Raw genomic sequence first — 14481 nt, 5'->3', positions numbered from 1 at the left:
CGCAGCCACTGTTCAGGGGACAATCTGTATGCCTTTACAGGAACTTCTCTTCTTGGTAAAAGAAATTTTTTTTTTGAAACGAGTTGGTAAAAGAATTATCACACTCTAGTCTTCAAGAGTGCAACAACATTACCTTTTTTTCAGAGGGCACAGCAACGTTTATTCATTAGTTGAGTTGGGATTACAAATATGGATTTGCATTGGTGCTCACGGGTATTCATGTTCAAACACTTGTTGGTTCTGTTAGTGTAGAATCAAAATTATCAACCGGGGGTTAAACGGGAGATTTTAACAAATTCTTTAAGAACAGCAAGAGCTGTGAAGAATTAAAGTAAAACAGAACTCGATCAAGAAGAAAACTAACTAGGCAGGTAGCAGAACTTAAGAGGCATGCATAGCAAAACGACCAAGTTACTGAACATGGGCATTCATGTTCAGAAAACACCTGGTCGGTTTGTTCGTCGAAGCATCAGTTATGTCAGCTATAGAAACTGCGGTGTTTTCAGTTTCCAGGCTCTGATGAAACTGCAAGCCAAGCCAAGAACAGGAAACACAGACGGCTCAGGGAAGGCGTGTAAAAGCACCTTATAATTGTCGTATTTCACTTGTGTACAGTTGCTGGGGGAAAGGGTAAATTAAACGGCAGGAAGTACCGAACGGAGAATTACGACACGGGGGCTGCGCGGCTTTTTTTATTTTGCCCCAATTCTCAGTACACCAATTGCCATTCCCATCAGGCACCTCCAGCATGGTGATTCTGTAAGATACAAAAGACTTGGATATATGGTGCTTTTGCTCCTCTGAATCAACTAATCCCGGCAGAATCGTATCGTCGAAAAAATCGGACCTGTGTGATCTGAATGTAGAAATGTACTCTTACTGTCTTACATACGACGGGCTGTTGTTACTGTACCATCCCATCGGTCACCAGCTCTTGCAGACCCCGCCTTAGCCTCTCGCCGGCGAGCCTCGTGTCTTCCTCCTTCAGCCCTCCGAAGGAAACACGGATGTATCCGGGGCCTCCGCTGGCGCTCCCGGGGATCACTGCGACACCGTGCTTGGTCGCGAGCCACCTGACAACCTCAAAGTCGTCTGAACAGTTGTCTGGTAGCTTAGCCCAGAGGTAGATGGCACCCTCCCCACCCTTGACAGCACCCTCACCAAGGGGAGACATTGCCTCCACAAGCAGCTCGCGGTTTTTCACGAGATCGTTCACCCTTTCCCTGATCCACTCTGGGCCGGCCTCCAATGAGTATAGAGCCAGGCGCTGCCCGATGATGGAAGCACAGATAGGTATGTTATCCTGCACCTTAAGGAGCTGCGCGTGGAAACCATCGGCTTCGCTTGGATATGCGATCTGCAGCAGCCAATTGATCAGCCCTTGTAAGACTAACTGCTCATCTTCTTACTTACACAGATTGCACAGCGGCTTTGGTTACTTATAAATAATGCATTCACTGGTCCAAAAGTATTGACTTAGTAACAATTAAAGTACTTGTGCAGGAAAGGATATATGGAACTGAAAAGGTTCAGTATTCACTCCTATAACAGCAACTGAAGCATAAGCAAAAGATAGAAAAGAGCATGGTACACTTACGTATCCTACACGCCACCCCATCATTCCATAAGCCTTTGAGAACGAGAAAAGGTTGACAATATGATCATCCTCTAGGCAGTAGTGCTCCATTTTATCATACATGAAGTACCTGGAAAAGGCCAACCAATTTTGTAACTGAGTTCAAGATCTAAGTTATACTGTAGCCAAAGTGTAAATATTATAACTGAACTACAGGCGCCACGCACAATTTATTTATACAACATAGAAGATTAGCCATTTTCTGTGCAGTTATGAATCTAAAACCATTGCAAAAGACGACATGAAACACAAGCATCGTATAATACAAATTGCCTACAAAATATAGGGGAATTGAACGCCTCCACATCAAATACTCAAGTATACAAGAATTTACTGGGTTGCATGTGTCAGTCCATACATATTATATGTATATGAAGTTATTATTAGTGTGATTCATGAGCGAAGAATCATCAACATCAGGCAAAGAAAATAGCAAAACCAAGATCAACATTCATGAGTCAACTATTGAGTCAGTCAAGTACAGATGTAGACACGATATGCGATGTAGAGAAAGGGCAAAGTAGGAGAAAATGAACCAAATATTGATTGCGTGATCACAGGGCTAAGTACAGATCCTGTTCCCTCCGATGCCACTTAGTGGTCACCACGCTGCCCGATAACAAGATTAATCTGGGATTGCTTTCTGGAGGCTGAAAGGGGAAGTCCTTTACTAATCACTCAACATGGGATTTGGGCTCATTCTAATCCCCTCGCTTTTAAAACGCTCTCCTAAAGGCTAACCTGTTAGTTAATCGACCTTTAAGTGAATTGGAGGGCCTATTTTCGACACCATCAAAAGGTGGATTTTTTATTACAAAGTTCAAACGATAGATGTGCTAGCCACCTCCCTCACACCTGCTTGAGGCATTGTAGATCAACCAAGCAGGCTCATGGCAGTGATACTGCAAATGAAAATCACTAGCATCCCCATACATGACAAGGAGGGAATCATGCAATGCTACATGCATGAATGGAATGGCGGAAGACAAGCTTATCGCCGCCAAATGTCACAGGCACCAATGAGGCCAAGATGCGCCTCAACGCAAGCAACGGGGGGCAGACGGGTTGTTAGTGTAGTGTGACCCAAAACATCAATCCTTCTGCTAGAGTTGTCTTGTCGCCAAAAAGGAGGACTTTCCGAAGTTTATGAGCAGGAGAGTCTTAACTAAATTTGACAAACCACTGCACAGCATAGATCCCTTATCTTAGCAAGTCACTCTCTATAGATCTGTTCATTAGCATTACCTTTACTTAGAATCTCTACCAATAAAATTAGCAGTTAATTAGCTTATCGACTTTTGTTTAAAGACAATGCTAAATGGGATTTTACATTCTGATGTATTCCGAAATAGCTTATGCATACACATTAAAATTGTATACTAAAAGTCATTTTTTTATATTTTAGTTTACTTATAATAACCAGTCCTCCTAAACTCTAACCATGATTTAAGGTGGTAATTTTCAAGTGTGACTCATTGTTTTGCATAAAACATTATGCTGCACTTCTTTGATTTTTTTTAATATGAGAGATGATTGAGGAGCTTTAGAAAACACAAACAAACAAATGCATGTATGTCAGTATTAACTTACTCATAGGTATTGTCAACCACCAGCCATGCACCAGCATTCTTGCACAGGTCTGAAATTCTCTGAAATGACAATTCAATATTAGAAATAATAAATGCCAACTCCATGTTAAGTGTGCGGGTGTGTGCAGGCGTACAAGAGAACCCATAAGTGAGAGAGGGGAGAGAGTTAACCTGTAGCATAGGCTTGGGAATAAAAGCTCCAGAAGGGTTTCCCGGATTGACAACAGTAACAAGTTTAGGGATAGGGTTATTTTCTTTCAGCACCTTCTCTAACCAATCTGCATTTTTAAGCACGGTGTAAAATATGCATTCCAAACAAATTAAATTTCAAGCGACCTGTATAAATTTTCTCGGACCACATGTAGAGGTCATAACAGGGCAAAGACCTATGGCATCACTTGATCTAACAATCTAAAAATATATTGCACTCATAAGCTAGGTATGGAAACTTATTTTAGATTAGATATATGGTAGTCATATTACCAATATCAGGATGAAGTGTCTTGGGATTGCTAGCACCAACTAATATATCAGTGACGCCAGTCATCTGGAATGACATGAAGGAATTGAAATAATATGGTGCAAACATGACAACTGAATCACCAGCATCGCAAAGGGTCAGAACAAGGTTTACAAAAGCCTGCCAAAACACAGAAGAACCAATGTAAGAGATCACTTTATTGGACAAACCTAGTTGTAAAACAAGATTTGGCGTAGCAATCATACAGGGAAGTAAGCAGGTATTTCATACAAGATTTGGCGTAGCAGTCATACAGGGAAGTAAGCAGGTAGTATTTCATAGAACTAAAACAGGAGATAAATTGGGGACAATAACCTATGGCCTGACAGCTAAATGCTAAACAATGCAAAAGAAGTAGAGGCACGAGAAAGCTGTGATAAACCAGATGAAAAGTAATGTGCTTTACCTGATTTGCACCGGCAGTCACCATAACCGATGACTTGGTTAGCTTATTCTCCCTGTGAAGCTGCAAATAATCCCTAAAAAATCAGCAAAGAATACACTAACTGTTCATAGTGCCAAGAAGACAATGTAGAGAAATAAGGATAGGGCTAACAAGAGTCGAGTTAAATAATAGCAATCCTTCAAACATTATAAAAAAAATCTTGTCCCAGTAAGCAACACAGTTACATAAGCATTGAAGGTTTTATACAAAGGAACAATTTAGCTCATGATTTCAAAAGTTGATAAACGATAGCATTGCATATGAAATCCAAGTGGTACTTCAACTCTATAATAACTTTCTGGATCACATTTTCATGATTATGGAAGATAATCAGGATGAAGAAAGCTGGTAAACGCATTGCATATGAAATCCAAGTGGTACTTTTAACTTTCTAGACAGCATTTTCAGAGTGCACACCAAAAATCAACTTGTTTTCTCAGTTAATGAATACAAAATAGTTATCGCAAACACATGGCATACTGCTATCCTTTAATGAATAATCAACTAAAGTGCAATTCATGCTATTACTCCTAGCACTAAGATCAAATACCTCTAGTCTAGTAAAAAACTAACATGACAGTGGGTTAGCAGAAGGCACATGGGTGCTTTTGTCTTGCATGGTAACGGCTTTGTGTGCAAGGCTTGCTAGCATGGGGACATGATCCAATGATAAGTCAATATATAACTCCAGATGAAAAGAAGTACCTTCTCGAGAAGTGCTTCTCGAAGCTCGGGAAGGCCATCATCAGCACCATATTTACTGGTTGCTGGTTCCCATACAATTTCCTTGACCTTGTTCAGGGCTGTCTCAGGAGGTTGCCAATAAACAATTCCCTACAGTCAAGATCTGCCCAAGATTACAAGAAGACAACGGATCGATTTCTGGTAAATACGCACGACCTGCTCGCTTTGATAGGAAAATATCAGATACGCTTCTGTTACAAATAGATATGGGGTGTATCACTTTGCACAAACACCATTTTAAGAAACCGAACCAGGGGCACAAATCAGCGACAATTAATATGGATCGGAGGGTGTAGTTATCAATCTCCAATCCTCCATGCTTGATACTATATAATCATTGTTTAAATAGCGTATGATATATAGTCCATAGTCGTGTTATCTGAAACATGTTAAGTTGTCATGTGTAACCTACTCCTGAATTAACTTACACGTTGAAAGATTTACAGACAAGATGATCCATTTTAGTTTACATTTGTCTTTCTTTCCTTTCCGCAATCCTATCGCCTAGAATCTTCCCAAACAACACCGGAACAAACACAATGATAGGTTAATACGCCAAGAAATTCAGGCAGGTTTACCTGCGCAAGCGACATCACATCAGTGACCCCTCGAAGCAGCTCTTGTATCTGAAAGAAAAAAGGGAACCAGGAAGAGGCCACCAAGTAAGACAAAGAAATTGGGGATAATAAAGGCAGGAGATTGTTGACGAGGTGGGGTGGGGTGGGGAGGTCTATCTCACCTTCACCATGACCGGCGCCTCCGTCTCCACGCACCTCTTGGCCAGCTTGGCGAAGCTGCCCATGGCCTCCCCCCTCCTCCAAGAACCTGGAACTGGGGATTGGGGAGACGAATTTGAGCCGGAGATCCGAGAAGACTGACCAGAGAAGGGAGGCGAGGCGAGGCGAGGCTAAGAAGGCGTGGAAGGAAGAAGGGGGCGGGCCTAAATAATTCTCGGACAACAACCTCTGGGTGTGTAGTCCCCAACTGATCCCGAGCTCGCTCGCTCACCAACCCCGAAGGAGGCAAGGCGTAGGCACGCAGACAAGGAGAAAATTAGTGAGAGATTCGAGGAGCCCGGCCTCTTTTTCCCACTGTTTTCTGTTCTTCTTTTCTGTCTCTTCCCCTGGACTTTCTTGGCCCAGCCGGGTCGCTGGAGGAGGAGGATAAGCCTTGATCTCTCTCTCTCTCTCTCCTTCTTGGGACTAAAAAATACGGACTACTAGTGTTTTTGGCAGCCATTTGGTGTGAAAATAAAATGCGAGCCCAATTTCTGCTGCTGCGAGATTTAGGGGGGCGGCATTTCACGCGGATAATTCTGGTCAAATTAATGGTTAGGTTTTGTTGATGGAAACAAAACTCCTAGTGGGGAGCTGAGGCTATAAATAAAGAAAGAACACGGGAAGGTGCCATGCCACCGGCGCTAGATCTCTGGCGACGAAGGCACACTTTGCGTTTCCCAGGGAAATCGGGGGATGGCAGTAGTATAATCCAGGTGCGAACAAAAAGGCCCGGAGATGGAGGCAGACCCGGTCAGGCAGCCAGCCACCGTGCTGTGCTGCGCACACAGCGGACCCGGTCACACGGGTGAGGATGGCACCACCAAACCACCAACCCCGCGAGTCCACGGCGACGCGCGGTCGATCTACTCTGCCTATCTACTCTACTCTATCCACCCGCACGAGGAGAACGAGGAGGGAAGGCTTGGATGGGATTGGCTTGGCTTCTTACCGGGAGGCTGGGCGCGGCGGGTGACGACGACTGTACGCCGTCCGTCGGGTCTCCGGCTACTGTAATTTGTAGTACGCGATGGGCGGAGGTGGGTGGGTGCGTGTGCGTCGTCGGGTCCCTGTCGCGGCGGGCGTGCCTGCGTGCATGAACTGAGTTGGCTCGGATCGGTTCCAGGCGTGAGCGGTGACGTGACGGCATGGAACTGGAGGTTGGAGAGACGACATGGAATCGTGCATCCGGTGCTCTTACTTTCTTCTTTCTTTTCGTAAAACGGCCTCAACGGGAAAGAAATCAGCCGATTCTCAGGCACGACACGTATTCTATGGGCCTTTATTATCTCAACAACAACCCGTAAATTTTCTCCCGCATACGTCCGTGAAAAGAGAGGGGACCAGTCGCAGACACAGATGCGGAGAGCCGCCATACAACACTGTCCGCATACATCCGGCCAACAATTCGAACGAACCGAACGAAATTCATTCAAAACGACCGGATTTCATATAAACCGCACGACACGTATCTATAGGCCAGGCACATGTCTCGGCCTTATTGTATCTGGCCCACAAGCACCGGTTATTTTCTCCTTTCGATTTTGTTTTCTTGCCTTCACAAGTCAAATCATCCCTCTCCCTTTCTCTTGGGGATATAGCTATCAGGTACGACTAAGTCCTTTTGCTAGGATATCTGCCGTGACAATTCCACGACAGTTGGCGCCCACCGCGGGGCCAGCGCACGGTGGATTTGAATTCTTGAAGGGCAACTTCGAAGGGCTCAAGGGATACGTTGTGGGCCGGATGACCAAGAGTCGTCGCGGCAAGCTCTACATCGACGACGAAAGCTGGGGCCCCGAGACCGGCTCAATTGAGTACGGGTACCGGGTCCCCTTCGGCGGGATTCATGTCTTCATTGGCCGGATCGGCGAATCGGGCCCTGAGCCGGACGTCTGCACCAACATCATCGAGACGGCTCAGCGCGCGAGGCCCGCCCGGGCCCGACCCGCTGTAAAGCGTGCCTTTGTGGGTTGCATACATGGAGGTGAATACTCGGAAGGATCAGTGGATGGCGGTGAGACGGCCATCTGTTCCGACGCTACGTCATCAACAGGCGAGACGGATTCTTTGTATCAGTTGCAGGATGGCATGCTTGGGGGCTGTTCCGATGGCAGCAGTATTCCGGACCCCTTTGAGCCGCCGAATCGAGCCGAAGTCTTCATGGCAGGCACTCAGCCCGGGCAGAACTCCACGGCTGCAGCAGCAACAACCACCGGATCGGCAGCGGCCGGGTCAGGAGACCCCGCGCGCCCCCCGGCTCAGATGCTAATGGACCTCATGGATAAGCTGACGGCTCTGTTGACTGTTGTGATAGAGCCGGCGGATAAAGTTCAGCATGACGCGGAGGTGGCACGGGTACGCGAAGAGATGGCACAGGCCAAGGAAAATTTAGCAGCAGAAGAGGTCAGGATGGCCGCGAAGCGGGTGGCTTTGGACGCTCGTGCTCAGCAGCTTCAAGCGGAGACTTTCCGGCTCTCGGTGGATCTGAACGCGTCAAACGAGGTCATGAGGAGAAGGCATCAGAAAACTCAGTCACGTCTACCTCTGACGCTCGATCCTAGGAACCTTTTCCATACACCCGGGGCAGGTCCAAGTAACCCGCCGGAGGCAAATCGAATCACGATACCCGGAGCACCGGTTCAGCCGCGTGCCATGGAACCACCTCGCATGTATACCGCTCCGCCTCATTATGCGCCAACACCACCAGGTCACTTCTCCAATCCTTTGGAAAACCTCATTGCTGCATCGGCTCGTTTGGCGGCTCTCCCGATGGAAGGCGACTCTCCGACAGGAATCGAAACATGAAGGGTGAGAGAACTTCTTCAGACGGCTCTGGCGCAGCAGGATGCGTACTCTTACAGTCGAGACAGAATCCATTCAACCCCTCATCTGAGACGGAGCCCGAGCTATAGCAGACATATGGACTCAGCGGATATGTCAAGCAACGCTCAACGCCGCAACCAACCGCGCAGGCATGAGCCGGTGCAAGCTGGAGCCCTTAACTTAGCGGATCAGGAGAGGATCCGACAAGAGGCTGAGCGGGCGGTTCAACTGGCAGCTGAGCAGGCGGCTCATCAAACTTTCCCGGCTTATCCAGCAACCTCTGTGGAGGCAGGAGTAGCCATAAGAACAAGAGGTGTCCCTTGCCTGGTGCCGGCTATATGTAATGAGCGCTTGCCAAAAGACTTCAAGGGGCCTCGTAAGATGCCTAATTACACGGTCGACTTGCAACCTGGGGCCTGGATCAAGAGTTATGAGATGGCGATGGAGCTGTTGGAGGTTAGCGATGCAGCAATGGCTAAGTATTTCACTATGATGTTGGATGGAACGACTCGCACTTGGTTGAAGGGATTACCCCCCAATTCCATTGGCTCATGGGCGGAATTAAAAGCCCAGTTCATTTAGGACTTCAAAGACACATGCAAACAACCTATGTCAGTCGTGGACCTGACTAATTGTAAGCAAGAGGAAGGTGAGTCCACAACCCATTAGGTGCGCCGGGTCAAGGAGATAATACATTCATCTGATAAGATGGATGCCGACTCGGCAGTCTTAATGTTGGAGAAAACTTGCCGTTTTGAACCTCTAAAGCAGAAGCTAGGGTGGATCAAGCGTGACTGCAATGACATGGGCCAGCTGATGGTGGCTCTGGTCAAGTATGCTGATTCTGATAGTACCAAGGACCCCGTGTCTGATGAAGAAAAAACAGGGAAGGGAAAGAAGAACGGCAACGGCAAGGGTCACCATCATAACCCGACAAATTAAGGAGATAATAAACGCAAGACTGACGAATTTGTGGCTAACACCAATGCACAGGGCAACAATCAACGGCGCAAGGGTAGGCAACCCCCTCGGTCAGGCGGGTCAGGTCCCATCCTCGAGCAACTATTGAATGAACCTTGTCCAAGACACGACACCCGGGAGAAGCCAGCCACCCATCTGTGGAAGGACTGTACAATCATTAAGGCATTCAAAAATTCAAACACGTTTGATGGAAGTCACGGGCCTGACGGCGGTTCAGGCGGAGGCGGCTTTCATGGCCCGGGCGCCGGTTCAGGTGGAGGCGTTTTTCACGGTCAGGGCCATACGGGTAACCAGGGAGGTTATAATCCACAACCCGGCCAAGGTAATCAGCAGCAACAGTCCGAATACCAGAGCAACCCAAAACAGTTGAATAGTGGGCAATACCATGTATTTACCACTAGTTTATGCAAGAGGGGCCAGAAGCTTCATAAGAGGGCTGTCAATGCCGTTGAGCCGGCGATTCCACATTATTTGAGGTGGTCTGAACAACCTATTGTGTGGAGCAGAGAAGATCATCCTCCCCGGGTTGATAATCCGGCTCACTTAGCCTTGGTAGTGGCACCTCAGGTTGGTGGATATAAATTCACTAAAGTGCTCATGGATGGAGACAGTAGCATCAACATCCTCTACTATGAGACGTCCCATCGGATGGGATTGACTGATAAGAGTCTTAAGCAATCCAACACTGTTTTTCATGGCGTTGTACCTGGCAAGTCGGCATACCCAGTTGGTAAGATTGAACTGGAAGTAGCCTTTGGGGATGAATATGATTCCAGGGCTAAGAAGTTAACTTTTGAGGTGGTTAAGATCAAAAGCCCATATCATGCTCTGTTTGGACGGCTGGCTTACGCCAAGTTCATGGCCCGGCCGTGTTATGTATATCTGCAGCTCAAGATGCCGGGTTATAAAGGCACCATTACAGTACATGAAAGCCGGAAAATAGCCCTGGAGTGTGAAGAAGGAGATGCCGCTTATGCAGAGTCTGTTTGAGTGACAGAGGAGTTGAAGTTTTATAAAGATAATGTTGACCCGGCGGACATGATGTCTTTGAAGAAGCCAACTACGGAGCATGAACCGGTGTTGAAGTTCAAGTCGGCTGATGACACCAAAATGGTTGATTTTGTGCCAGGCGACTCATCCAAACAGTTCATCGTCAGTGCCAACTTGGATCCAAAATAGGAAAGCGCGCTCATCGAGTTCATCCGTGAGAATCAGGATCTTTGCATGGAAGCCTTCTGACGTGCCGGGTGTCTCGAGAGAACTCGCTGAGCACACTCTTAATATTGATCCGAAGTTTAAGCCGGTCAAGCAGTTCCTTTGGCGGTTTAACGAGGAAAGGCGCAAGGCCATAGGAGAAGAGGTGGCCCGGCTCTTGGCGGCCGGGTTCATTGTGGAAGTTTTTCACCCAGAATGGTTGGCTAACCCGGTGCTTGTACTCAAGAAGAACGACACCTGGCGTATGTGTGTGGATTACACCGACTTGAACAAGGCTTGTCCGGCTGACCCTTTTGCTCTCCCTCGTATTGATCAGATCATTGATGCTACGGCGGGTTGCGAGTGTTTGAGTTTTTTGGATGCATACTTAGGTTATCATCAGATCAAGATGGCAGTTAAGGACCAGGAGAAAACAGCTTTCATCACTCCGTTTGGAGCCTTCTGCTATGTGTTTATACCTTTTGGGCTTAAAAGTGCCCAGGTGACTTATCAACAGTGTGTACAGAATTGCCTTCACAATCAGATTGGGTGGAATGTTCATGCCTATGTGGATGATATAGTGGTGAAGTCCAGAAAAGAGGAAACCTTGGTCACAGATCTGAAGGAGACCTTTGATAACCTCCGGGTCTACAAGATGATGCTTAACCCGGCCAAGTGTGTTTTTGGAGTCCCAGCTGGCAAACTCTTGGGTTTTTTGGTGTCCAACCGAGGTATTGAAGCTAACCCGGAGAAAATTAAAGCAATCACATCCCTGGCCAAACCAACATGCATCAATGACATTCAACGACTGGCGGGTCGTGTTGCTGCTCTGAGCTGGTTCATAAGCCGGTTAGGGGAGAAGGCGATGCCTTTGTATCAGATGATGAAAAAGACGGATGACTTTGTTTGGAGTGAAGCTGCAAATTCTGCCTTTGAGGATCTGAAGAAACAGCTTGCTGAGCCGCCGGTTCTTGCTGCTCCGATTGAGAAAGAGCCGCTATTGTTATATGTAGCCGCTAACTCACGAGCTGTTAGTGTGGCGATTGTGGTGGAATGCAAGGAGGCTGGCAAGGAACATCCGGTCCAACGGCCGGTTTACTACGTCAGTGAGGTGTTGATTGAATCTAAACAAAGATATCCACATTGGCAGAAGCTCGTTTATGGGATGTTCATGGCAAGCCGGAAGCTCAAACATTACTTTCAGGATCACCCAATCACTGTGGTTAGCCCTGCTCCTTTGGGAGACATCATTCAAAATAGAGAAGCTACTGGACGAGTCGCCAAGTGGGCCATTGAACTTGGGTCTCATGGGTTGAAGTATGTGCCACGTACTGCGATCAAATCTCAAGCGCTGGTTGACTTTATTAATGACTGGATAGAGATGCAAATGTCAGAGGAGAAACCAGACAACACATATTGGACGATTCACTTTGATGGGTCCAGACAGTTGGAAGGCTCGGGGGCTGGAGTTGTATTAACTTCCCCTCGGGGTGACAAATTTTGTTATGTGTTGCGATTGATGTTTCCTTATACTAACAACGCAGCAGAATATGAAGCCTTGCTCCATGGTCTTCTAATGGCTAAAGAAATGAGTCTAAGCCGGGTCTGGTGCCTTGGCGATTCAGATTTGATGGCTCAACAGGTCTCAGGCAAGTGGGATTCCAAGGACCCTCTCATGGCGTCTTATCGCCGTGAGGTTGATGCTATTGCTAGACATTTTAAAGGTTATCAAGTGGAACACATTGACCGTAGAAAGAATGAAGCGGATGATGCCTTAAGCCGGTTGGGATCTCAGCGTAAGCCAGTGCCACCTAACACCTTTTTGGATGTTTTGCATAACCCGTCTGTTAAGTTACCTACAGAAGAAGGTTTGGCCGTTCCTGACCCGGAGGCACACAGTTGGTGACGGCTCTTCACGTCATCCCAGATTGGGCAGTACCGTTCTTGGCTTACATGACCCGAGGCGAGTTACCAAAGGATGAGACCCTGGCCCGATAGATAACCCGGCGGTCCAAGTCAATGATGATTTCTGACAGAGAATTATACCATCGCAGCATCACTGGAGCGTTTCAGCGGTGTGTTTCTCCTGAAGAAGTCCAAGAAATACTTCGTGAGACCCATGAAGGGGATTGTGGTCATCACGCCGGGTCAAAATCTCTTGTGGCCAAATCTTTTCGTCATGATTTTTACTGGTTGACGGCTCATGCTGATGCAGAAGATCTGGTCAGTAGATGTGATGGATGTCAAAAATTTGCACGACGAGCGCATGTGCCGGCTCAAGAGTTGCGGATGATTCCAATCACTTGGCCGTTTGCGGTCTGGGGGCTTGACATGGTTGGACCTTTCAAAAGGTCTAAGGATAAAAATACACATCTTTTAGTGGCAGTTGATAAATTCACAAAGTGGGTTGAGGCAGAGCCAGTGAGTAAGTGTGAAGCAGGCACAACAATTCAGTTCATGAAAAAGGTGATCTTTTGCTTTGGCTTTCCACACAGCATTATCACTGACAATGGCACTAATTTATCCCAAGGGGCTATGGAGGAGTTTTGTCAACATGAGCATATCCGGCTTTGTAAGTGCATCTAGTGCCACCCCTAGTTGGTTTTGGAGTATTGACGACAAACCTAGTTGAGGGACTAATGTGTTTGTGAGAATTGCAGGATAACACAGGTAGAAGTCCCTCATTGATTCGGTTCTACTACCAGAGATGACCCCTAAAATTATATGAAGACATTGAAGTCAAAGGTGGTATATGAAGATATTCACATTGAAGTCTATGACAAGAGAAGACACGATATGAAGCCATTGGAGCTCGAAGACTTAGATCTTTCGTAATTCTTTTTCTCTTGTGTTGAGTCATAGGAACCACCGTACTGTTAAGTGGGGTCTAGGAGAACCAGTCAGAATGACTGAAGTGATGCCTAAACCAAAAACCTATGTCTTCGAGTGAAGACAATGAGAGCGAATCTTGTCCAGAGCCGGACAAGTCAGCTTTGCTTGTAGCCCAAGTAAAGTTGTCGCGTGAGTTTGAAATCTGACCGTTGGAACACGTGTCAGTTCCTTAGTGACCCAGGGTCATTTCGGACAAATCAGGTCGGGTTGCCAAGTGGCTATAAATAGCCCACCCCCTACAACCATAAACGGTTGGCTGCTCAGATTTCAGTGCACGGCTTTTGTCGTTTGAGAGCAACCCACCTCGAAGCCTTTGAGAGAAAATTCCTAGCGAGGAGAAAGCCCTAACCACCCAGAGCCAGAGTAAATTGGGCATCACTTAAGTCTTCTTGTCTGTGTGATCTGAAGACTTATTACACTTGAGGACTGTGAATCCCCAGACGGTTAGGCGTCGCATTCTGAGCATCCAAGAGACATTGTGGATCGCCAGTGAACGAAGTCTGTGAAGGTTTGGGAGTCTACCTTGAAGACTTACCTGAGTGATTGGGCGAGGACTATGTGACCTTAGCTCAAGGAGAATACGGTGAGGACTTGGTGTCCTGAGCTGCGTGTTCAGGACTGGGTGTCCGGGACTGTGTGTCCTAAGGTTTAAATACCTAGCCGCTCCAACCAGACGTACAGTTGTCACAGCAACTGGAACTGGTCCAACACATCATGTCTTCAACGAGTCACTGGCTTCATCTTCACTTCCTTTTACTTACTGTTACTCATTGGGAAGCCATTACATGCCTGCTATATCCTTTGTCTTCACAACGTAACTGTATGATTGTTTGGCTTCATAACTTCTTCCTACCTGATCCTTATTACACTGCAGCTAC

The 14481-nt window shown here is 46.9% G+C and overlaps 1 protein-coding gene across 4 annotated transcripts; it reads right to left on the bottom strand.

The window, feature by feature from the left end:
- Positions 1-561: 561 nt before the first annotated feature.
- LOC123060482 (aromatic aminotransferase ISS1) lies at positions 562-6818 on the bottom strand. 4 transcript variants are annotated; one of them, XM_044483230.1, is made up of 10 exons: positions 6663-6818; positions 5674-5765; positions 5513-5560; positions 4896-5024; positions 4152-4211; positions 3709-3865; positions 3397-3503; positions 3227-3285; positions 1598-1706; positions 562-1357 (listed from the first exon to the last, which is right to left on the bottom strand). In XM_044483230.1, exons 2-10 carry the CDS (start codon positions 5734-5736, stop codon positions 905-907), a joined length of 1185 nt encoding a protein of 394 aa, XP_044339165.1. In that variant the 5' UTR covers positions 5737-5765; positions 6663-6818; the 3' UTR covers positions 562-904. The 4 variants fall into 4 exon arrangements, with proteins under 4 accessions (XP_044339165.1, XP_044339166.1, XP_044339164.1 ...); XM_044483231.1 differs by lacking the exon at positions 6663-6818 and adding an exon at positions 5898-6509 and having other exon boundaries at positions 4152-4224; XM_044483229.1 differs by lacking the exon at positions 6663-6818 and adding an exon at positions 5898-6476.
- Positions 6819-14481: the final 7663 nt, after the last annotated feature.

The sequence above is a fragment of the Triticum aestivum genome, chromosome 3A (assembly GCF_018294505.1).
Source record: "Triticum aestivum cultivar Chinese Spring chromosome 3A, IWGSC CS RefSeq v2.1, whole genome shotgun sequence".
Lineage (NCBI taxonomy): Eukaryota > Viridiplantae > Streptophyta > Magnoliopsida > Poales > Poaceae > Triticum > Triticum aestivum.
The sequence above is the reverse complement of the archived record's forward strand: the minus strand, read 5'-3'. Positions and strand labels throughout refer to the sequence as shown.